Raw genomic sequence first — 25,397 nt, 5'->3', positions numbered from 1 at the left:
CCTTTGGTTTCCAAGGCAGTATCTCTACAGAAGTAGATTGCCTAGTCTTCCTTCCGAGGAGTGGCTGGTGGGTTTGAACCACCAGCTTTCTGGATAGTAGTCAAATGCCTTAAGCACTGCACCACCTGAGCTCCTAAATAGGTATAGGGATTAGAATTTACAATACATCACAAAATGGAGGACGATGGCTAGAAGGGCCATATTAAGCAATTTATTACACTGCAGCATTGGAGTGATTTGCTAGCTATAAGCACCTTGAGGAAAGAACTCCCATTGTGTTCAGTGTTATATTCCCAGTGTTTCATACAGTACCTGGCACACGATATTCAACATTTGTTGAATCATTGAATACTAAACCTGTTTTTTCTTACCATGTAATTCATGACATGGATAATGCCATTCATTTGCTAAATTCACAAGCAGTACCCACACTGATAAAGTTAGTCAGATATAATTTCAAACTACTCTTGAAAATTGATATAGCTTTAAAAAATGATTAGCACAAATATGTTTGAAAAGTATGTCTAATTAGATATGGAGCTCCTTGAGTATGTCGGGTTAGAGTAAGTGATTTGGATAGTCTTTTCCAGTTCAAAGCCTTTGGTTTTCTTCATACTGAGTTTAAATCATGAGTAAAACAGATTCTTCTTATAATGAATGAACTACTACTAAGGAGAAGTTCTTCCGCAGCTGACCCTGTACATTTATTTTACAACTTCTGTATATAATAAGGGAGCTCTGGTAGCATAGTGGCTAAGGCACTTGACTGCTAACCAGAAGGCAGGCGGTTCAAACCCACCAGCCACTCCTCGGAAGGAAGGTTGGGCAGTCCTACTTCCTTCTGGGCAGTAGTGATACTGCCTCGGAAACCCAAGGAGGGGTCGCTATGAGTCGGGGCCGACTCGATGGCAAACAACAACAACATATATAATAAAAAGGAGCTCTGGTGGTGTAGTGCCTAAGGCATTTGACTGCTAAACAGAAGCTTGGTGGTTCAAACCCACCAACCACTCCACAGAAGGAACATGGAGCAGTCTACTTCCATAGAATTTACCGCCTCAGGAACCTAATGAGGGTCACTATGAGTAGGAACTGACCCGATGGCAGTGAGTTTGGCTTTTGAGTTTTATATGTAATAAATGATTGGAAAAACTATAGTATAATTTGGTTAATGTGTACTAAGAAACTTAAGCTGATATAATTTTGTGACTTGGGGTGAGATGGTTATATATTGATAGAAAGTTTTAGTTTAGTTTTTCGGTAACCATAAACCAAAGCCAAATTCACTGCCATTGAGTCGATTTCGACTCAGAGCGACTCCCTTTGGGTTTCTGAGGCAGTAAATCTTTACGGAACTAAATTGCCCAGTCTTCCTTCCATGGAGTGGTTGGGATTTGAACCGTCAGCCTTCTGGTTAGCAGTCAAATGCCTTAGGTACTATGCCATCAGAGCTCCTTTCTGTAACCATAGAGCTTAGTTTTTTTTATTATACAATCAATCCACTTGCATGCTGGTTTGACAAAGTAATAACTTGTGAGTGTTTACCAAGTGATTTTTTAACAATGTATAGAAATAAAAATTATAGCAATTCTTTGATGCAGTTCCACAAATTAATGTTCTTTCTACCCAGAAGTCAACAGTGGCATGTTTTTAACACTGTTAGTTGCCTGCCCTCCTTCCAAACAGAATCCTGATTTAGTTTAGCATAGATACACATATCCATATGGTATATATACATATTCATAAGACTTGGAAAATTAACCTTATATCCTGTTTCACTGGTAGATTCTGGTCAGTCTAAGCAGGTTAGCATATGGCATGTTACTGCTCTAGGATGGATCTTGTTCCAAATATACCGAAGGAAAGGACCTTACTCCAAGCTTGCTCTTAAGCTGGGTATTAGTAAGAAAGTATGTTGTCCCACTTACTGCTGGCAGTTGTCTTATGACCATGTGGGATATCAGGCTTACATGAGGCTAAGCTCTGTGGATAGCATGATGAAAAGTTGCAAGGAACCTTGGTATCAACCAGTCAGGAACCTGCCTGTCCTCTGACTTTCCCATTATGTATGTAATGAATTTCCTTTTTATTCAAGACATCTTGATTCAGATTAGCAGGTTTTTGCAAATCAAAGTCAAGGTTACCGATACCGCATTCCTAGTTACTCATTTTTTTCACATTAGAGGCATGTTTGAGATTCTGCTAGGTGTTGTGAGGAAGCCCTTAGTCACATTGCTTTTAGATTATAAATGCCAAAATTTTTCCTACATGAGACAAATATATTTACTGGATTTCCCTTTTGGCTAGTGGAAAAATGTAAACCCTCCCCCAAAAAAGCCTTTACTGTCAAGTCGATTCCAACTCTTGTGAATCCTATAGGATAGGGTAGAACTGTTCCATAGGATTTCCAAGGCTGAAATCTTTTTGGAAGCAGACTGCCTAATCTGTCTCCTCTGGAGTGGCTGGTGTGTTGACACTGCTAACCTTTCAGTTAGCAACCCAGCACTTGGCCACTGCACCACCCAAGCTCTTTAGCAAAACCTAAGTGGTCAAAAAAAGCATTTCTTTTTTGGTTTTCTGATTAGAACTTACCATTTTACAACAAAAGTATGTACCTGTCTATTCATTGCTTATTAATGTAAACACTTAATCAAAAAGAGGTTCATTTTTGGGAAATACTTTATGATTGTGAAGATTGTTTTATATTTACTATTTTCTAGATAAATCCACTTCAAAATTAGTATCATGGTTTCCAAAAGACATTTTATTCCAGGTTCTGTTTCAAAAGTTTTGTTATTCCTTTATTTCTTTACCTTGAAAACACTATAGATCCTGATTCAGATAAAGACACTTCCTGCCATTTTAAGTTAGTCTGTGGAATAGTGCATGTTGTTCCATAATGTTTTCATTCTGTGAAAAGTGTTATAGTCATACTATAATTTTGCAGAATGCAAATTATGGTTAGTTATTTAGTTCTAGGCCAATATTTTATATTTGAAATGTCATGAATGTATTCAAAATAAAGTTAAATGAAACTTGAGCAGGAAAATATAACTTTGCCTTTATGAAATTCATTACATACCTAAGCCATAAAAAACAGAAGTACACCAATATAAATGTGGTCTGGAGATGGGAACAAGGGATAGATAGCCACTTATCTGGTTAAATTTGAGAGATACAGAGAAAGTTTAAATCAACCAGAATATGCCATATCCAAAATACCTTTCATCATTCACTTACTGGAGTATATGTAGAGGAAGCTATAAGTACAAATAAAGGAGCTCTGATGGCATAGGCACTTGACTGCAAACCAGAGGTTGGAGGTTCAAACCCACCAGCCACTCTGCAGAAGGAAAACTAGGCAATCTACTTCTGTAAAGATTTACCACCTCAGAAACCCAAAGGGGGTTGCTATGAGTCGGAATTGACTTGATGGCAGTGAGTGAGTGAGTGTGAGTGATAAATAAAGATATGATTTGGAGAAGGCAGCTGCCTTAATTATCTAAACCAAAAAAAAAAAAAAAAACTCACTGCCATTGAGTCATTTATGACTCATAGTGACCACCATTGGGTTTCCAAGGCTGTAAATCTTTATGGAAGTAGATTACCCAGTCTTTCTTCCATGGAGCAGCTGGTGGATTTGAACCACTGACCTTCCAGTTAGCAATCAAGTCCCTTATCCACTATGCCACCAGAGTTATCTCATGCTACTTTTACGGAAATATCACAAGTGGATGGCTTTAACAAACAAATGTATTCTTTCACAGTTTTGGAGACTGGAAGTCTGAATTCAAAGCAGCAGCTCTAAGGGAGTCTTTACTCTTTGTTTCTTGTTCATAGGGGGATCCTAGATTAAGGACCAGGGGTCCAAAGGGTACACTCTGCTCCTGTCTGTCCTTTCTTGGTGGCATTAGGTCCCTCTCTCTCTCTGCTCCATTCTCTCTACTTTTATTTTTTTGTAAGATAAAAGCTAGTATAGGCCACACCCCAGGGAAATTCCCCTTACAAGGAATCAGAGTTGTGACAGGGAATAAGGGTGTTGCATCCCACTCTAATCCTTTTACAACTGATTGACTTACCATATCAGATCACATCATGGGTGATCATTATATGCTGCCACATTACATCATTACATAACTGCCAGACCACTGAGAATCATGGCCTAGATGCCCCCAGAAAAACCAAACCCACTGCCATTAAGTCAGTTCTGACTCATAGCTACCCCCATTGGGTTTCCAAGGTGGTAAATCTTTATAGAGGTAGGTTGCCTCGTCTTCTTTCTGGAGAGTGGCTGGTAGGTTTGAACCACTAACCTTAGTAGTCAAATGCCTTAAACAGTACACTACCAGAGCTCCTTATGGCCTAGCCCAGTTGACTTGTATTTTAGGGGAACACAATTCAATTCATGATAGTAGCACATTCACCTGCCAATCATTACACACTGAATGATTGAAACCAGAAGGGTGGGTTACTGCCTGGTGTGACTCGTAAGTCAAGAAGGAGACACCAGGCTTTGAGGTGCTGAGATAGGAAGCTTTATTGTAAGCCAGCAAGCAAGGAGCTCAGAGACTGTGTCTCAGATCAAGCTCCCTGTAGCTGGGGATTTCAAGGCTGATATAAGACAGGAAATAGAGAAGTTATGATTATTCATGGGCTTTCTGGGAACTCATTAACTATATACTAGGCTAATTAACATTGTGGGAGGTGCAGTGAGAGTGCAGTGTCCTGGCTGCTGAGAAGTGTCTTTCAGACTCTGATACATGTAGGTCAGATAAGGACATGGTCCAGACAAACAGGAGGTGTTAGGCCAGGAGAACACTCTGGATAACTAGCAGGATATATTGCAGGAACTTGGCTGGTATTTCAGTGCTTTGGTCAGGCTACCTGGAGCCGGGCATTCTTATATGATCAATTTTTAGAGCTAGATGATCCAGCTCTTCCTCTCTCCTTGCTAATCTCATTTTATAGGCACCTTGTTGTTATTGTTGTGTGCCTCTGCATATTTTAGTAGTAATTTTTGTCAAATTTTCTGAACTATCTTTGCTGTTGTGGTATTTCGTGCCAGTTCCACCTTTTAGAAGGATTGGTTGTCTAAATTTTTATGAGATGTAAAGTGCTGGTTGATAATACACATTAGAGTTACTTATAACCATTCCCAAAGAGTATTAATTCATGATCCATTGTCAGCATCAAAACATAATCTTTTATGTAATTGCAGTAGGCTTTGATCTCACCACTGTTGCATTCGATGTTCTTACCCATGACCAAATAGAAGTCATGTCTATTCTATTTGCAAATGTCTCAAATCTCAGACCTATAAAGGAATCTCTTGTCTGTCAGTTTGTCCTACTGTGGTGTCTTGTGTATTGCTGTGATGCTGGAAAGTATGCCACCAGTGTTTCAAATACCAGAGGGTCACACAGGGTGGACAAGTTTCAGTGGAACTTCCAGACTAAGACAGACTCTGAAGAAGGTTGTGGTGGTCTACTTCTAAAAGAATTGACCCAGGAAAATCTTATGAACACAGTGAAAGATTGTCTGATATAGTGCTGGAAGATGAAGCCCCCAGGTTGGAAGGCACTCATAATACAACTAGTGAAGAGCTGCCTCCTCAAAGTACAGCCAGCCTTAATGACATAGATTAAGTAAACCTTTTGGAATCTTCATTTGCTGATATGACATGACTCAAAATGAGAAGAAATAACTATAAACATTCACTAATTATCAGAATGTGTAATGTGCAAAATATGAATCTAGGAAAACTAGAAGTCATCAAAATGAAATGGAACACATAAAGGTCAATATCCTAGGCATTAGTGAAGTGAAATGGACTGGTACTGGCCATTTTGAATCAGATAACCATATTGTCTACTATACAGGGAATAACAAATTGAAGAAGTACTATTTCTCTAAGGTACTGTTTCATTAGCAATAGCCAGCAGTCTATATAAAAGCTTGATAAAAGCTTATAGTGGATCAGTGTACAATTTTTTATTTTTTCCCCAGCATCTTGTGCTTCATGGATTGTGGGACAAGGTTATGTAGACTATAGTGACAAGAACAAATTTAAATTACAAACTTGGAAATCAAAATGGGGTAAGGAAGGATGTGAAGACAGGAGGATATCAGATGTGGAGAAAGTGGAACAGTCAGTTGACTGACAGGTCCTGATAATATCATAAGGATATAGTTGGTATAATCGAAAAAGTGGGCTAGAAGGATGGGGGTAGTAGTGAGTGAAATGTCTGAATTTAAGAGGTAGATCTGTTTTTCAGAACTGGGTTATAGCCATGGGAATGGGATGATAGTAGATTGAAGGTCATTGGAGAACAAAGAATGCAAGGAACTGAGAGGAAATAAAAAGTCATATTTCAAGGAGTGTGTTAACAAATGACAGCATATCCATGAAAAGGTGACCAATATTATGAGGAAACCTCACCTTCAGCTCTACATATGCCTAATATTATTGATTGCCTACTAGAGACATTATTTAAGAGCTGCTGACAATACTAAGATGAGTAAGACTAATGCTTGCTCTTATGAAGCCTATAGGAATTTGAAAAAAAAATGACCTAGAGGGATAAGTCTTTAAATATTTAAAGATCTGTCATATTTTAAAGGAATTAGTCTTTTGTCTTTGTGGCCCCAGAGGACTTAATTAGGATCAAAGAGTGAGATTTAATAGGAAGGTGGATTTTGGCCTAATAGGAGTAAGAACATTGAAAATATGCTTACTTATACTATAGCACTATAATGGTAAAAATGAAATGTATGACCATAATCTTACTTCTGTAATAAGTAAATTGTTTACATTTTGTCTTTATTTCTACTTTGTCCTTATACCTAATTACTTTTATATAGTGTTAACTTTGTCTACGGGCAATCTACTTCCGTAGTGATACTGCCTCGGAAACCTCGGAGAGGTTGCTATGAGTAGGAGATGACTAGACAGCACATAACAACAACAACAACAACTTTGTCTAGCTATAATGCCAAAGTCCCTGGGACAAATGGTTAATGCCTTTAGCTGCTACCAAAAGGTTGTAGATTCAAGTCTACCATTGGCCACCTGCTGAAAAATCAGCCATTGAAAATGGTATCACATTCTACCTGCGTCAGGGCCAACTGAATGGCAACTGGTTTAGCTGTAATTCTATAATCTCCTAATTCTCACTTAGCATCACTTTGTCCCATGCTTTAAGATAGTCTTTATAAATTGTTATTTTTCCTGTACTTTTACCAATTCAAAGATAGTTTATTGTTTTTGGATAAGTGATTCATACTTATTTTAACAAGTCAAAACATACAGAAAAAAACTTATAAATTAAATAAAAATCAACTGAAATCTCATTGTCTAGAGATAACCACTACTAATGTGTTTTAGAAGGAGCCTTGGTGGTATAGTGGTTAAGTACTCAGCTGCTAACTGACAGGTCAGTATTTCAAATCTACCAACCACCCCACAGGAGGAAGATGTGGCATTCTGCTTCTGTAAAGAGTACAGCCTTGGAAACCCTAAAGGGCAGTTCTACCTGTCCTATAGGGTCACTATGAGTTGAAATTGACTCAACAGCACACAGCAGCAAAGTGTTTTCGTAACTTTCTCTCTAGAGAGCTTCACTGCTTAGATATGTAAGGAGAGGTAGGTAATAGCCAGATATGTAGGTGAGTAGATAAACAGAGCAATTTCTTATAAATAGGGCCATACTATATATAATCTTTTATAACATGTTTTTTTTTTTTTTCTTTTAACTTTGTATTGTGTTTTGGGTGAAAGTATACAGAGCTAATTAATTTTCCATTCAACAGTTCATACACATTCTATTTCATGACATTGATTGCAGTCTCCACAATGTACATCTCTCTTCCCACTTCCTCCTTGTTCTAACCAATTCCCTGTGTCCTTCTTTCCTATGCATTCCTCCCTTCTGAGCTTTCTCCCTGTGCATATGCTGTCCTTCTGATCTCCCTTGGTTGATTATTCTAAGGAGTGAATCTCCCTGGTGTAATTGTTCAACTTGTAGGCCTGTGTTTTGTTTGGCTGAAGGTTAAGCTATTGGAGAGAGTTCAATTCCAGGCTGAAGGGTGACTAAGGGCCATATGCTCAGTGGTTTCACCAGTCTCTCTCAGACCAGTAAGCCTAGGTGGTGTTGTTTTTTTTTTTTTAATTGCTTTGAATTTTGTTCCACATTTTTCTCCCACTCTATTCAGGATCTCCAATTTTGATTCCTTTCCAAGTGGTAGCTGGGCACTGTCTAGTTCTTCTGATCTCAGGGTCATGTAGGCTGAGGTTCCCATGGTCCACTAGTCCCCTGGACTAATTGTTTCCATGTGTCTTCATTTTTTTCCACTCTGGACAAGAGTGGTTGCTCTGGATGAGGAGAGACTGGTTGTTGCATTTTTGATGGCTGTTCACAAACTTTTAAGACTCCAGTTGCTTCCTACAAAAATAGGATATAGAACAATGTTTTTGTGTAGTATGTCATGCCAGTTGAGCTCGATGTCCCTTGTGACCATGGTCTCAAGCCCACAGACCCAGTTTGATTTTTTGTTTATAGTGGATGTTAAGTGATGTACACCTGTAGTTAATAACCAGGTCCTTCCTCATCCCATGCTACCATGTTACTATCCTTCCCCAGGAGATCAGTGTTTTATTCTGTAGAGAAACTGAATCAGGAGGCCGAACCTAGGGAAACCAAGGAAAGTAGAAGGTGGGGAGAGGTGCCATATGGAAATCTGGGGGATTGTCAAGCGTCTGTCATCCTGGGTGCCTAGGCCCACAGACGTATATGGAGTCAGGTGTTGCCTGAAGAGGTACAAAGTGATGCATATATGTACCATTTTCTTTATACAGACTTGCAACCTATGGCCCATATGGTAAGTATGGCTTACCAGACCATCCATACTTACCCCCATTCTCTAAGTAATTTGATGCTTTTAATTCCCGAAACATTCTAGAGTTCTGTGGAGACTCCTCATCAGGTCCTTAGTATATAGCCTTCCTTGGTTATACCATCTTCACTTCTAGAAATATGTTGACATTGTTATTGTTTCCCTTCCATTTTTTTATCTTGCTGGATTTGTGTTCTTTTATTCCTTTGAACTTACTTTAATTGAGGATAAATGTTTATGTTTGGTTCACCATTTTTTTATACAGAATAACCCCTGTACTTATTTTTTTCCCAAAAATTGGCTGAAATCTTTATTTCCTAGTTTCTTTGCTTTCAGTCTCTTTGTTCTTAATATTTAAAAGCTTTTGAATTCCTTTACTTTCATATTAAAAGGGTTTTCATAAAAAGAAGTGATAAATAAAATTAATTTGCTATATTTAGCCATGTAAACTTCTAATCTTCAAAAAGACTCTAAGAATGAAATAACAAACCACAATCTAGCAGAAAATATTTCTAAAGCATATGTCTCGTAAAAGACTTGTTTCCAGACTATATAACACTGTCAAAACTCAATAGTAAGAAAATACAAAAAACTATTTTTAATATGGTGAAAAATTTGAACAGAGAATTTACCTAAGATGATAGATGAGGGGCAAATAAGCACATGAAAAGATGCTCAAGGTTAGTAGTGATTGTAGAAATACAAGTGAGAACCACAATGAGAAACCAAAACACTACACGTTTTAAAATGGATAAATATATATATTTTTTAATTGACAACACCAAATAATGGTAGAGATGCTGAACAACTGGAGCTCTCATCCACTGCTGGTGGGAATGCAAAATTGTACCACCCTTTGGAAAACAGAATGGCAGTTTCTTATAAAGTTATACATGTACTAACCATACAACCCAACAAATCTACTGCAAGGTTGTTGTTGTATTTGCCATCGAGTCAGACCCGACTCATAGCGACCCCTCCTTGGGTTTCCAAGGCAGTATCACTACAGAAGTAGATTGCCCAACCTTCCGCAAGGTATTTAGTCAATATAAATGAAAGCATTTGTTCACTCTAAACCTGAATGTTTGTTGTAGTTTTATTTATAAGCACCTAAAACTGGAAACCTTCCAAATGTCCTTCAACTGGTAAATGCATTAACATACAATGGATTTATTACTCAGCAATAAAAACATGAACAGCTAGCATAACCAACAATATGGGTGAATTTTAAATGTGTTATGTAAGTGAAAACAAATCAGTCTAAAGGCTGTATGATGCTATGATTCTATTTATACAAAATTCTGGAAAATGTGAAGTGATAGGGGAAGAAAATAAAGTAGTGATCACTGAGAACTGGAGATGAGAAGAAGTGATTGCTACAAAGGGGCACAAGGGAACGTCACTTAAAAATAATCAGAGGGTAATTACCAAGTCAGAAGTTAATTGTGTGTGTGTGTGTGTGTGTGTGTGTGTTTTCATGAACAAGCATGCATGTTCTTGGCCATAACTTCCTGTTTCTTCATCATATGGTAGTATTTATTAAGAGCTATTGAAAAATGCTTGTGTTTAATTATATGCAGTTAAAAAGGGAATTTAAAAAGTTTATTTGTATTTATTTGCTCTGAAAACAAGAATTAAATTTTTAGCTACTTTGTCTGTCTGAATAAGATAATGGCTGTTTCACCCTCAACAGAAATATTGAAGTTTTATGTTTCAAACCTTCTTTGTTGTTGTTAGTTGCCCATCAAGTCAGTTCTGACTCATAGCGACCCTATGTACAACAGAATAAAACATATCTCAGTCCTGTGCGATCCAACTAATATGACCCTATAGACCAGAAAACAACTACTGTATGGGGTTCCCTAGGTTAAAATCTTCATGAGAGCAGATGGCCAGGTCTTTTCTCTGGTGGAGCCACTGGTGTATTTGAACGACCAGCCTTTTGGTTAGCAGCCAGGGACTTAACCATTGCACCACCGGGATGCACTGATTTCAGTGGATCCACTAGATTTCAAACCTCATCTTAACACCTGCCCATCGTACTTAGTGCTTCTAACTCCTGATCATTTCAGGGGATTTAAAGAATGAGTTCCCTTTTGTAAGCACTTTAAGTTGTAGCTTCCTCTCTTTGGTCAAACCAGTTACTACTTATCTATCTGCATGTGTCTTCTAAATATTTATTGAAATCTTTTATCTTGTACTATCATCTCTTTTGTCTTTCCTAGTTGAATTTGTCTTCTTTTTTTTATTTGTTCTCAATCCCGTTGTTTCAAAAGAAGAGATATACCTTGTGCTCAATCTACTATGCATAATAGCTCAATTAGGGAGAACTTTGCCACCTAGAGGATGTTGGAAAATGTTTAGTTGTTTTAGGTTATACCCACTAGCTTGTATACTGGTAGTTAGGGCCTATGGGTTAGGTCCGCTAAACCTACTACCATGTATGATTCCACCCAAAATGTCAGTAGTGCCGCATTTAGAAACACTGCTCTAATGCAATCCCACAGCCTCATTTCATCCCAGCCTTATATTAACTCAGTGTGAGCCTGTTCAGACATTAACATTTTTAATAATTGAGTGGTATGTCATCTTATTCATTGCTATCTCTCAGGCTGAGCTTTTTCAAACTTATTTGCGTTCAGAAATAACAGTAAAAACAGTGTCATGGCTCCTTATTAAAAGGAAGCCCCCAGCTTACAGTGAGGTTCTGTTTCAGCAACTCTGTCGTAAGTTGGTTTGGACCTAAGTGGAATACTTTTTTTTTTTTTTTTACTTTCCATTATTGTTGCCTTTTATTATCAGTATCTTTATAAATCCGATCTTTATTTGTCCAAAGACAAATAAAGGGTCAGAACATTACATATAAACATCTGAAAGTGAACATCTGAGAATGGTAACATCAGCAAATTACATGCTGCAACATTGTATGTAGTACATATTACTAATGATAAAATGTACAAGAAATCCAGATAGTTATAAATGCAGTTCATCATGACCTGAACATGTCTTAGTTGGGAACTACCTGTACATACTGGATAAATTGTTTTCTTTTTTTAAAAAAAAAATTATTATGATTTTATTATGTAAAAGTTTACAGAGAAAATTCATTTTCCATACAGCAGTTGATACACATTTTGTTTCATGACATTGACTGTAATTTCCCATGATGTAACAGATCTCTTCCCACTTCCTGTAGTCACCTTTTCCCTGTGTCCTTCTTTCCTATGCTTTCCTTCCCCCCAAGCTATCTCCCTGTGCAAACACTGCCCTTCTGTTCTCCTATGATTGATCAATCTAAGGAATGTATCTACCTGATGTAAATGTCCACCCTATATGCCTATCTACTGTTTGGCTGGAAACCACAGAAGTTCAGTTCCAGACCTGAAGGGAATGGGGGCCATAGTTTCAGGGGTCTCACTAGGCTCTGTCAGCCAGTAAACCTGGTCTTTTTGTGTGTGATTTTGAGTTTTCTTCTACATTGTTTTCCTACTCTATCCATGATCTCCTGGACTGATCCCTTTCCAAGTTGGCAGTGGTAGCGGGGCACCATCTAGTTCTTCTGGTCTCATGGTCATATAGGCTAAGGATCACATTGTCTAGTCTCTTGGACTAATTGTTTCCATGCTTCTTTGGTTTTCTTCATTCTTTGCTCTGGACAAGGAGAGATCTATTGTTGCATATAGGTGGCCGCTTGTAAGCTTTTAAGCCCCAGTCACTACTCACCAAAGAAGTTTGTAGAATGAAATTTATGGGTAGTATATTATGCCAGTTGAGCTTACTGTCCTCTACAGCTATGGCCCTGAGCCCACAGGTCCAACTGCTTGCTTCCTCAGAGTGGCTGGCTGTGACTAAGAAGTTATCATAATTTTGCCCCTGTTAGCTCTATTATATATTTGGACATTCTTATTTGTTGTTGTTATTTGCCGTCGAGTCGGCCCTGACTCATAGCGACCCCTCCTTGGGTTTCCGAGGCATTATCACTATGGAAGTAGGATTGCCCAACCTTCCTTCCGAGGAGTGGCTGGTGGGTTTGAACTGCCAGCCTTCTGGTTAGCAGTCAAATGCCTTAGGCACTATGCTACCAGAGCTCCTATAGCACATACAAATACGTATGTAGAAATATCATCTGCCAACCTTATATATGGTCCTTATATATGGTCATGAGTATATTCCCATTTGCCTAGACATACCTGATCATTCAGCTTGTCTACCCATCTATTTACCCATAGATTAATGTTTGTTATCACTGACAACACAGTAGGTTGTCAAAGGGTTTATCTTTGTTGTCTGTACCTATTCTGTACCTCTCTGTGTCTTCTTTTTCCTCAGTGCCACCGTGTTTATCACTCACTTTTGGTACATTGCCCTTCTCTTCATCCAAATCAATACTTGTCTTTACCTATCTAGCAGTGTTCCTGGATAAACTGTATTCTTATTCCATCATTCTGCTTTACTACATGGTTTTTCTTCATGTTTACAGATATTTTGGTAGAAGAGCTCAGTGGGATTATAGAGGGGCATCAAATCTTAATGAACTTCACCAGCTATTAAGTGACATAATGATTAGAAGATTGAAAACTGAAGTTTTAACCCAGCTGCCCCCTAAAATCAGACAGCGTATTCCATTTGATCTTCCAGCAGCAGCAGCCAAGGTGAGAACTCTTGTTTGATTGAAAGTCATATTTAAGTCATTTAAAATTATACCATTACAGATTGTACATGCTTCATATTTCACAGAAAGAAAAATCTACTTTCTTAAAATAGGCTTATTTGATAGAGCATGTGAATTGGCTATCATTTCAAGAAAGGAGCAAGAAGAATTTAATTTAAGTAATCAAATATGTGAAAAGATATAGTGTCCTAGTGATTAAAAAATATTTCTGCTGAATATGAGAAATACTGACATTGGAATAAAGAAGATTTAGATTTAATTTTATATATTTGAAGTCTATATAGATTATAAAAGCCAAAAGTAAACAAGGGAAATTTTGTTTCTTGCTCTAGAATTTTTTTAAGTGTAGATAGCTGTCTTCTAGAATAATTTGAATGTAGCCCTCTTCTAGAAATTTTTAAACACTCTGTCATGTTTTAAGATGTAAAATTCATCATATCAGAAAGCCAAGAGTATATTTTGCCTAATTCTTGCCTTGCGCTTGCCTTTAAGGAGTGCAATGCTTATGTGTTCTCTGAAATTTCTTCAGACTTGGGCATGGCTTGTCAACAAAGAGTATTGCATTGTTGTATCTTAAAAGCTTAGAGTAAGCATTTTGTAAACAGTTAGCAATAAGTTATTTCTGAAATAAGGATGATCTGATATTCTCTATCTACTGCTTTATCATTAGAAAGAAAATAAAATGAAGAGTCAATATATGATTATATTACATTTTTATTTAACTGATATTCCCCAGCTACTCTGGTGACTCAATGGTTAAGGCATTCGTCTACTAACCGAAATGTTGATGGTTGTGGTAATAATATAGTGAATGCATGGAAAAAGCTAATAAAAAAGAATTAGCTGCTCCATGGGAGAAAGAGAAGACAGTCTGCCTTGGAGACTGAACGGGGCAGTTCTAGTCTGTCCTGTAGGGTTGCCATGAGTCAGAATCTATTCGATAGCAGTGGGTAAATATTCCCCAAGTCTTTATTGCATATTTAAAGATCTTATCTTTTTATAAAAATACATTGCTATCATATACATTTTCACCACCTTGCTTTCTTATGTGTTTAAATTTTTATTTTCACTTTTCAATGTGTTTCTCTTTAAGATGAAGCTCTAATTATTTGAGTTATGTTAACAAGAGAGGGCTTTGTTCCACTCACAGCTTGTCATTGGTTTCTATATTAGCACAGACACATAACTGGCCTATCTAAACTTTGATGATTATAGATGAATATGTTGGCATCTTTGGGAATTTTTTCATATCCTTCTATACAAAAAAAGAAGAAAAAAAGTAGGACATAATTAGCTGTTGCATTAATTGCTCTGTTTTTTATGCTGTGTTTCTAAACCTTGTTATTTTTTCCCACCTAGGAACTGAATACCAGTTTTGAAGAGTGGGAGAGATTAATGAGAGCTCTAAAATCAGGTGCCACTGAGACCAGGAGCCACTTTTTACAAGTCATGGGGTTGATTACTCACCTGTTTAAACAAACTGCTATTGCTAAGGTACTTATTTCTGAGCTATCATGTATTTTTCTTGACACAAATTGTTTAATGCATTTCACTGTTTTTACTTAAGCAGATTTTATTTAATGCATCATATCATTACTATTTAATTTTTTCAAACTCTTTATTATGGAAAAAGTCAGACATATTCAAAGTATACAATAACATAACAAAAACACTATAACAATCCTATTGATCCATTCCAATATGTGGGTACACTTTAATGAGGGAAGATAATATGCTTTACATTTTCCTATTTAAAGGACATAGTCATGTCCTTTTTAATTAGCTTTTCCCATGGATTCACTATATTATTACTACAAATAATCTTTTTTATTTAAGTCAAGCATCTTCAGATAATAAATATTTCTAGTTTCCTATGTAAGGAGATATGCTAACATTGTTTATTTGCCTAACGTGCAAATTAGAGGGTGTTATAATTTTTAAATCTCAGTGTGACTATCAAGTAGATGCATCATATATTAAGTATTTTTGTTCTTGTTTTTACCAGCATGGTAGAACTTATAAATGCTAATGAGTTTCATCCTTTTCTAATTCTGGGATTTTTTTTTATAACATCATTTTAAGTTCAGTTTATTGAGGGATAATTTAGATATAGTGAAATGTACCCTTTTAAAATACATAGTTTAATGAGGTTTGACAAATGCATCTAGTCTGATAACCATCAGTACAATCAAGGTGTAGAAAATTTCTGTTGCCCCCAAAAGTTTCCTCATTCCCCTTTGTAGTCATTTTTCTCTACTTACTCTCAGCCCTTGGTAATCATAGGTCTGCTTTCTGTCACTATAGTTTTGCATTTTGCAGACTGTTGGACAAATGTAATCATATAATATGAATGAAGCCTTATTTTTGGCTTCTTTCCTTAGTATAAAGCTTTTGAGATTGATCCGGTTGTTGCCAAAGAGTATAGTCAGTGTGTGGATGTGTAACGGTTTTTCTCCTTTAGCAGTTAATGATCATTTGAGTATTTTCAGTTTAGACTATTATGAATAAAATTGCTATAATAAATTATTATTGTGGTATGGGCAAAGAATGCTCCTTGGAAGCGAGAATGGCCAGACTTCATCTCACCTGTTTTGGTCATGTTGTAAGAAGGGACCATTCCTTAGAGAAGGATATCATGCTTGGCAAAGTGGAAGGTTAATGAAAAAGGAGAAGTTCCTCAAAAAGATGGATTGACACAGTGGCTACAACGATGGGGTCAGGTATAGCAAGGATCGTGGAGCTGGCACAGGACTGGACAATGTTTTCTTCTGCTGTACATAGGCTCTCTATGAGTAGGAGATGACTCAACGGTACCTAACAACAATAAATTATATATGTGTCTTTGTATGGGCATATGTTTCCCTTCTCTTGGGTAAATATTTTGGAATGGGACTGCTGAGTCATGAAAAGTATTACTGTAATTTTATTAAAAAAAAAAAAAAAAAAAAACACCAAATTCTTTTTCAAAGTGGCTGTACATTTTATATTCCTACTAGCAGCGTATGAGAATTTCAGTTGTTCTACATTTTTATCAGCACTTGGTATTGTCAATCTTCTTTATTTATAATCATTTTACTATATACTTGTATATCATTGTATTGTGGTTTTAACTTGCATTTCCCTAATGACTAATAACAGTGAACATATTGTCATGTGTTTCTGAGCCATTTATTTTCTTTTGTGAAGTATCTGTTTATATTGAGCCCATTTTTTGTTGTGATGTAAGGTCTTTATATATTTGAAAAGAGTCCTCTAGTTTATGTATCTTTCGTAAATATTTTTTTTCAAGTTTGGGTATTTCATTCAATTTTTAGTTTTTTAACATTGTCCTTCAAAGATCAGAAAGTTTTAATTTTGAAATAGTTCCAATTCACTATTTTTTTCTTTTACATTTTGTGTTTTTTGAGTCTTAAAAATTTACACACTATTACAATGGGCTCATGAACAGACACTTCACAAAAGAAAATAAATGGCTAAGAAATACATGAAAATATGTTCAAAATTATTAGTCATTAGGGAAATGCAAGTTGAAACCACAATACAATGACATACAAGTATATATTAGAATGATTCTAAATTTAAAAAATGCACCTGGAATGTTCCTTGGAAGCGAGAATGGCCAGACTTCATCTCACATACTTTGGTCGTGTTATCAGTAGGGACCATTCCCTCGAGAAGGATATCATGCTTGGTAAAGTGGAGGGTCAGCAAAAAAGGCGAGGGCTCTTAACGAGATGTATTGACACAGTAGCTTCAATGATGGGCTCAGGTATAGCAAGGATTGTGAGGCTCATGCAGGCCTGGGCAGTGTTTCATTGTTGTACATAGGGTTACTATGAATTGGAGTCCACTCAACAGCACCTAACAAGAAGAAGAAAAAGAAGAAATATTTGCCTAATCCAGGGTCACAAAGATTTTCTCCAAAAAGTCTTATAGCTTTAGGTTATATAGGTAGGTCTATGAGCTATTTTTTTTATAATGCAGAACCAGACAACATTTCATTCTTTTATACATAAGGCTGCTGCATTTGATCTGACTATATAGCAAATAACAAAAAACATGAACTATTTTGGGGTTGTTATGATTTGGAATTGACTCAATGGCAACGGCTTTGGTTTTGGTTTGTTTTTTATGAGCTATTGTGAATTAATTTTTTTGAATGGTACAAATTAAGGGCAAAGGTTCAGTTGTTCTATGGTTTTGTTTTGACTGTTTTTGTATATAAATACTGAATTGTTCTAGCATTCTTTGTTGAAAAACCATTTTTTCCTCATCACCTTGGTACTTTCATCAAAAATCAATCAGTCATATGTGTAAGGATCTGTTTCTGACCTCCCTATTCTGTTTTCAAAAACAAAAAACAAAAAAAACACACTGCCATCATGTCAGATCCAACTCACAGCGACCCCTCCTTGGGTTTCTGAAGCAGTATAACTACAGAAGTAGATTGCCCCACCTTCCTTCCAAGGATTGGCTGGTGGGTTTGAACCACCAGCCTTCTGGTTAGCAGTCAAATGCCTTAGGTACTATGCCACCAGAGCTCCTTTTAATGATCTGTAAATCTAACCTTACACAATGCTACAGCAGTTTGATTATTTAAGTCTTGAAATCACATAACGTTCATCTCAGACTTTAGTCTTTTCAAATTAATTTGTCTATTGTAGGTCTTTGCTTTCCCATGTTAATTTTAGAATCATTTTGTCAAGTATGTGAAATTATTATCAGAATCAAGTTTACAGATCAATTTGAAAGAATTGACTTCTTAATAATACTGTCTTTTCATCTATGAAGAGCATCTCTCTCCATTCATTTAGGTCTTCTTTATTTTCTCTCTCTGATGTTTTCTCATTTTCTTGCATACATTTTGTCACATTTATTCCTCAGTATTCCTTGTGATTTTATGCTCTTATCAGTAGTACTTTTTAAGCATCAATTTCTAATATTTGATTCCTAGAATATAGAATTAGTTCTGTACCCTGTTGTACATAGGGTCACTCCAATTCATACTGACTCTGTCTACTGGTGGCTTGGTGCCTAAGGCATTTGACTGCTAACCAGAGGGTGGTGGTTCAAACCCACCAGCTGCTCTGCAGAAAGCTACCTTGGAAACCCCATTGAGTTTTGCTATGAGTCAGAATTGACTTGATGGCAGTGGGTTTGGATACTGATACCAAACCCAGACACAGACATCATGAGAAGACTACAGGTCAACATCCCTCATGAATGTGAAAAACTAACAAAATGTTAGCAAATTTAAACAACCAATATATACATATTTAAGTCTTTATACTGGGAATGCAAGGTTAGTTTAACATTGGATTAATTAGTCACTTTATCAGTGACAAATTAAAAATGGAAACCCACCATATTATTATACCAATAAAGGCAGCTGACAGAATTCACCATGTCCTCATGATTAAGGCTCTCAGCCAACTAGAAAGAAACTTTCTCATCCAATAAGAGGCATCTGTTTTAAACCTCAATCACTGATGTTGTACCGAATAGTGAAAAGCTGAGTACTGGCCCCCTAAAACTGAGAACAAGACAGGTATGTCTGCCATCACCCCTTCTATTCAGCATTATTCTGAAGGTCTTATTTGTGTAATAAGCCTGGAAAATTAAATAAAAGGCTTACAGATTGAAAAAGAAGTGAAATTGTATTCACAACAACATGATTGTCTACATAGAAAACCCAAGAAAATTACCAGAAAGGTACTAAAACCAATATATGAATTTACCAAAGTCACAGGATTCATGTTCAATATACAAAAAGCATTTGTACTTCTATATATTAGCAATGAGAAATTGGAAATTGATGTTTGAAAAATAGAATTCACAGTAGCATCAACAGACGTGAACTACTTTGGGATAATTCAACAAAATATATGTGCTGAAAATACAAAACATTGTTCAGAGAAATTAAAGCAAACTTAAATAAATGACAAGATAAACCACATATATATGTCATGATATTCAATATTTTAAGATGTGGGTACTCTACAAATTATATATTCAATGCATTCCTAATGATTTCTCTCTATAGGTTTTTTTTTAAGATTTTTTTTTTTTTAGAAATTGATAAGCTATATGTAAAATTTGTGTAGAAATGCCAAAAACTTACTATATATAGCAAAAACCATTTTTAATAAAGTTGGAAAACTTATACTATGTGATATAAATACTTTATAAAGTTATGATAATCAAGACTTTGTTGTGTAGGTATAAGCATAGATATATAGATTAATGACCTAAAAATGAATCCGGAAATGGACCCTCACATGGATTGCTAGTTGATCTTTGGAAAGGGGACAAGATAACTCAATGTTGTTGTCTTTTCAATAAATAGGACTAGGACAATTGTGCTATTATCGATAGGGAAAAAAGAAAAGGTAACTGGAACTGTGATTTCACACCAAACAGAAAAATTAACTTGAGGTGGATCATAGACTAAACTATAAAAGCTAAAATTTTAAAACTTCTAATAGAATATATACATGAAAATATTCACATTCTTTTGGGCTACACAAACCATTTGTACCAACATGGGAAGATCCAGTGGTTTGCGTAGCCTGGAAACCCTGTGGAACATTTCTACTCTGCACACACGGGGTCATCATGAGTGAGAACTGAGTCCACAACAGCTAACAACAACTAACCTAAAAGTTGGTGTTTCAAACCCATGCAGTGGCCTGGGTGGAAGAATGACCTGACAGTCTGCTTCCATAAAGATTACGGCCTTAGAAACCCTGTGGAGCAGTTCTGTTGTGTAACACATGGGGTCACCATGAGTTGGAGTTGACTCACAGCAACTGCTTTGGTTTTTGGTTTTGGTTGGATAGGGAAATTTTTTAGGTAGGATACAAACTAGCACAAGTTTAAAGGAGAAAAAATGGGACACAAATTGTAAAACTTATAAATAAAATGTCAGGCATAAATTGGAAGAAAATATTCATGGTCCATTTCATTCCCTTCTCCATCTTCTCATATCATGGTAATTTGGTTTGATCATAATTTTTTGTTTGATCGCTGTTCATTGTTTACAGTATAATGATTATGTTAAACGTTTAACAGTTGAGGTATAATTGCATTTCCTTTCTTTGACAACTGTTGTTTTTCCTAGAGTTAATTACTATCTTGTTTTTTGTTTGTTTGCTTGCTTGCTTAGCTTTCTTTGTACTTAATTCTGAGTTCAGAATGCTTGCTTAGGGGAGAATTTATGTGAGAAAGTTTTAGAAAATTTTCTGTCTGTGATAAGAAACACTAATTGCAAGCCAGAGGTGTTGATAGTCAATGGGAAGTTGGCTCCTAATTCCTTGGGAAAGAAAGATAAGGATAAGAAGTCAATTATCCCCATAATGGGTGATATTCCCAAAGATTAATGTCAGCAAAAGACCAATCCCCCCACCCCAGTTCTCTAGACTTCAGTCAATGTTTATTCCCTTCCTGCTAGAACCTCTGTTCTCAACCACCTATGTAAATTGGATCTGTGTCTTTTTGTTGGTTGGTTGGTTGGTTTTTTCTGAGCTGCAGCCAGAATTAATAGTTTATGGCACTACTGAATTAGAATTCCTAAGTCATTTTCCTGAGAAACTTTATTGGTATCCAGTGGTTAGAGTCTATAGTAACTAAATAACACAGTTTACCTACATGATAGGTTAAATAGACTTTAGGAAGATAATTAGTAACTATATTTAACATTGTTTTTATGAAAAAAATTGTGTTTCAGAGTTCTCCAAATCAATTTTTAAAGGAGCTTTTGAAATATTACAGATTATAAATTGGTATAAATTGGTAACTATGTTTGTTAAATAACCACTGATTTACCACCATGATTAACTGACTTTCTTTGGCTAAGTGTTTTCCTGAATAATTCAACAGAAATTTGTTTCTATTTTGTGCTAGGGAGATATGGTGAACTAGACATAGTATCTACCCTTCAAGAAACGAAGTCTGAGAAGACAGTGAAATAAATATTCAACTGGGAATAAAGTGCATTTAGTGCTTAAAAAACAGGACGCCATGGAAACACATGGAAGACACACTTGCTCAGTCTTGGGGATTTGGTAAAGATATCTCAGAGCATGAGAAAGGAGGATTTAGCCAGACAAAGGAGAGTGAGATGGAACAGGGATGGGGTTTGTGGAGTGTATTTCAGGAAGTTGAAACAGTTTATGCAAACTCACAAAGATTTGCTAGAACTGTCATATTTAGGGAACCAAAAGTAGGTCAACATGACTGAAACATAGAGTGCCAGGAGACGAATTATTTATGAGAGAGACTAGGCTCTAGATAAGAGGGAGAGCATTAACCCCAACATGAAGGTCACAGTTCACCATTTGTAATTTATCCTAAAGGTTTTGGCCGGTCAGGTGCAGTCAAGTGGAGTAAAATGATCACATTTGTACTTTAGAAAAATAACTGTACTTGCTGTGTGGAAAGTGGATTGGAAGGAACAAGCCAGTAGGCAAGGAATCCAGTTGGGATGCTGCACTGGTAATCTGAGCTAACATTGTTGGTGGTCTGAACTGAGGTGGTAGCTGTACCACATCCTAAAGGATTAATTCTGAAGATAGTAAGACAGTCAAATTGACAGAAATTGATGATTGATTGTGGAAGGTGAGAGAGGAGGTAGACTTTTATTTCTTGCTTGGTCAGCTGGGTTGAAGTTTGTGTCATTCATGAAGAATAGAAAAAACGGTATGTTTAAGCAATGAAATGATATAATGCATTCAGCAAATCTGCTGCAAATGACCTCTTTAAAAAAAAAAGCAAAGATGTCACTTTGATGACTAAGGTATACATGAGCCAAACCATGGTCTTTCTGGTCACATCATATGCATTTCAAAGCTGTTGTGTTGTTACAACAACAGCTGTTGTGTTCCAACTCATAGCGACTCTTTGTACAACAGAAAGAAACACTGGCTGGTCATGCACCATCCTTACAATCTTTGCTATACCTGAGCCCATTGTTGCAGCCACTATGTCAATCTATCTCGTTGAGGACCTTCACCTTCTCCGTTGACCCTCCACTTTACCAAGCATGATATCCTTCTCCAGGGAATGGTCCCTTCTGACAACATGACCAATGTAGGTGAGATGAAGTCTGGCCATTCTTCTTCCCAAGAAGCATTCTAGAGTACTTCTTCTAGGACAGATTAGTTCATTTTTCTAGCAGTCAATGGTACTCTCAGTGTTTTTCACCAACACCACAACTCAAAAGCATCAACTCTTCTTCACTCTTCCTTATTCATTGTTCAGCTTTCACATGCATTATGAGGCTATTGAAAACACCGTAACTTGGTTTAGGTGCACCTTAGACTTCAAAGAGACATCTTTGCTCTTCAGAACTTTAAAGAAGTCTTTTGCAGCAGATTTGCCCAGTGTAATGACATCTGATTTCTTGACTGCTGCTTGCATGAGTGTTAATTGTGGAACCAAGTAATATGAGATCTTTGACAACTTCAGTTTTTTCTCCATTTATCATGATGCTGCTTATTGGTCCAGTTGTGAGAATTTTCATTTTCTTTATGTTGAGGTAATCCACACTGCAAACTGTAGTCTTTAATCTTTATTAGGAAGTACTTCAAGGTATCTGCACTTTCAGCAAGCAAGGTTGTGTTCTCTGCATATCACACGTTGTTAAATAAGTCTTCCTTCAATCCTTAGGGCCTCATTCTTCTTCATATACAGATTAAATAAGTATGGTAAAAGGATACAACCCTGACTCACACATTTCTGATTCTAAATCATGCTGTTTCCCCTTGTTCTGTTCAAACGACAGCCTCCTGAGCTATGTACAGGTTCCTCATTAACACAATTAAGTGTTCTGGAATTCTCATTCTTCTCAATGTTATCCATACTTTGTTATGATCCACACAGTCAAATGTTATTGCATAGTCATTAAAAGACAAGCAAACATCTATTTCAAAGCTAGACATTGAAAAAGAAGATCAAAGAATTTATGCATTCAAATGTTGGTGTTTGGAAAGAATATTGAACATACTGTAGACTGCCAGAAGAATGAACAAATCAGTTTTAGAAGATACACAACCAGAATGCTCCTTAGATGCAAGGATGGTAGGAATTCGGTTTGTTTACTTTGGACACGTCATTAGGACATGTCATTCACTAGACAAGAACGCCATGTTTGGTGAAGTAGAAGGTCAGCAAAAATGAGGGAAAATCTCAGTGAAATGGATTGATACAGTAGCCCACAACAACGGACTCAAACATAGCAACAGTCCAGATGATACAGGGCCAGGCACCATTGCTTCCGTTATACATAAGGTTGCCATGAGTCAGAGCCAGCATGATAGCATCTTACAACTAACAGCATTTTGTGTCCAGACTCCAATTAAGTATGACCTCTGACTAATTCAGCAAGGCCTGAGCTGTTAAATAATGGGTTTCTTCGTACTCTGCAGCATCATGTGGGAAATACTTTTATTTTCATTAAATTATTTTAACAATTCTGTTGAGGAATTTAAAGATAACTTAAAGCTAATGATATTTTACCTAAATATGGAAAATCTTGATAAGAGTAAGAAGAAGGAAACATTTAAAGCTTTCAAATAAATATGTTTGTATGAGTATGCAGTCACTTATAGAATAAGCTGTTATAGGAGCTCTGGTAGCTTAGTGCCTAGGGCACTTGACTGCTAACTAGAAGGCTGGCGGTTCAAACCCACCAGCCACTCCTCGGAAGGAAGATGGGGCAATCTACTTCTGTAGTGATACTGCCTCAGAACCCCAAGGAGGGCTCGCTATGAGTTGGGTCGGACTGCTAACTAGAAGGCTGGCGGTTCAAACCCACCAGCCACTCCTCGGAAGGAAGATGGGGCAATCTACTTCTGTAGTGATACTGCCTCAGAACCCCAAGGAGGGCTCGCTATGAGTTGGGTCGGACTCGATGGCACATAACAACAACAACAACAGGGGCACTTGTTGCCAACAGTTAAATGGCTTCCTTTTTTTTTTTTTTTTTGGTTACTTAATGAAAAAATTACTACAGGTATATAATAAATATATTAAATTAATGTGTAAAGTATAAAATCTTGTTCTTGTCTAATCTTCTGAGGAAGTGAATGTGTTCTCTATATGAATATTTTAACACTGTATAAATCATGGCTAGAGACTAACAGGTCTAGAAAGGACCTCTAGGGGTCATCTTTCTTTGCTGCAGGCAGAATTGGGCCTAAAGCCTTCCAGATGAATGGGACTCCATTTGTCATATTTTTATAGATCTCCAGAATAGAATATTTCTTTCTCTGCTGTGATCTTTTCTCAACTTTTCTTCATATTGTGCAGTACCTTGTAGAGGCAGACTGGAAGACAACAGCAGTACTTCACATTGGTCGTAAGAGCAAATTAGGTCATATTGATATGATACTTTTTAATATATACAATACTGTAATTAAAAGTTATGATATTGACATCTCATCCTTGTGCTGTGTAAACATTTATGCCTGTCTACCTGCCTTTTGAGATTCCTGCAAGAGCAGCAAATTAAGTACTTACACTTCTTAGGAAGACAGAAGTTGTTTAAGTTTTCAGTATGTTTGTTATATCTCCTTAGTTTTGTCATTGCATTATTATTTTGAGGTCTCTTTTTTTAGATATTTCTTAAATACCTAGTAATGATAATCAGTAAAGGCAATAAACCTAAAGTAATCAATGTTACTAAGGAGAAGAGTCAGTGAAAGATTTCATTTAAGGAAAATTACTTTTCTTCTATATCATTATTTTTATTCTTTGTAGTATTATCTGAGAATTCAATGATTGAAAATGAGCTGATTCTTTAGAGTTACTATGAGTATAAATATTCTACCAAAAA

General features: G+C 36.5%; 1 protein-coding gene across 1 annotated transcript in view; it reads left to right on the top strand.

Annotated features, from left to right (window-relative positions):
• The window catches only part of ZRANB3 (zinc finger RANBP2-type containing 3), a 185,761-nt gene that overhangs the window by 26,001 nt on the left and 134,363 nt on the right, over positions 1-25,397 (top strand). Inside the window, exons 4-5 of the mRNA XM_042783280.1 lie at positions 13,373-13,544; positions 14,924-15,058. Coding sequence (XP_042639214.1) covers positions 13,373-13,544; positions 14,924-15,058 — 307 coding nt within the window. The remainder of the gene's footprint in view (positions 1-13,372; positions 13,545-14,923; positions 15,059-25,397) is intronic.

Source organism: Orycteropus afer, unplaced genomic scaffold, assembly GCF_000298275.1.
Source record: "Orycteropus afer afer isolate SDZICR_OR568_19922 unplaced genomic scaffold, OryAfe1.0 scaffold00826, whole genome shotgun sequence".
Classification (NCBI taxonomy): domain Eukaryota; kingdom Metazoa; phylum Chordata; class Mammalia; order Tubulidentata; family Orycteropodidae; genus Orycteropus; species Orycteropus afer.
This window is presented reverse-complemented; position numbering and strand designations above follow the sequence as displayed.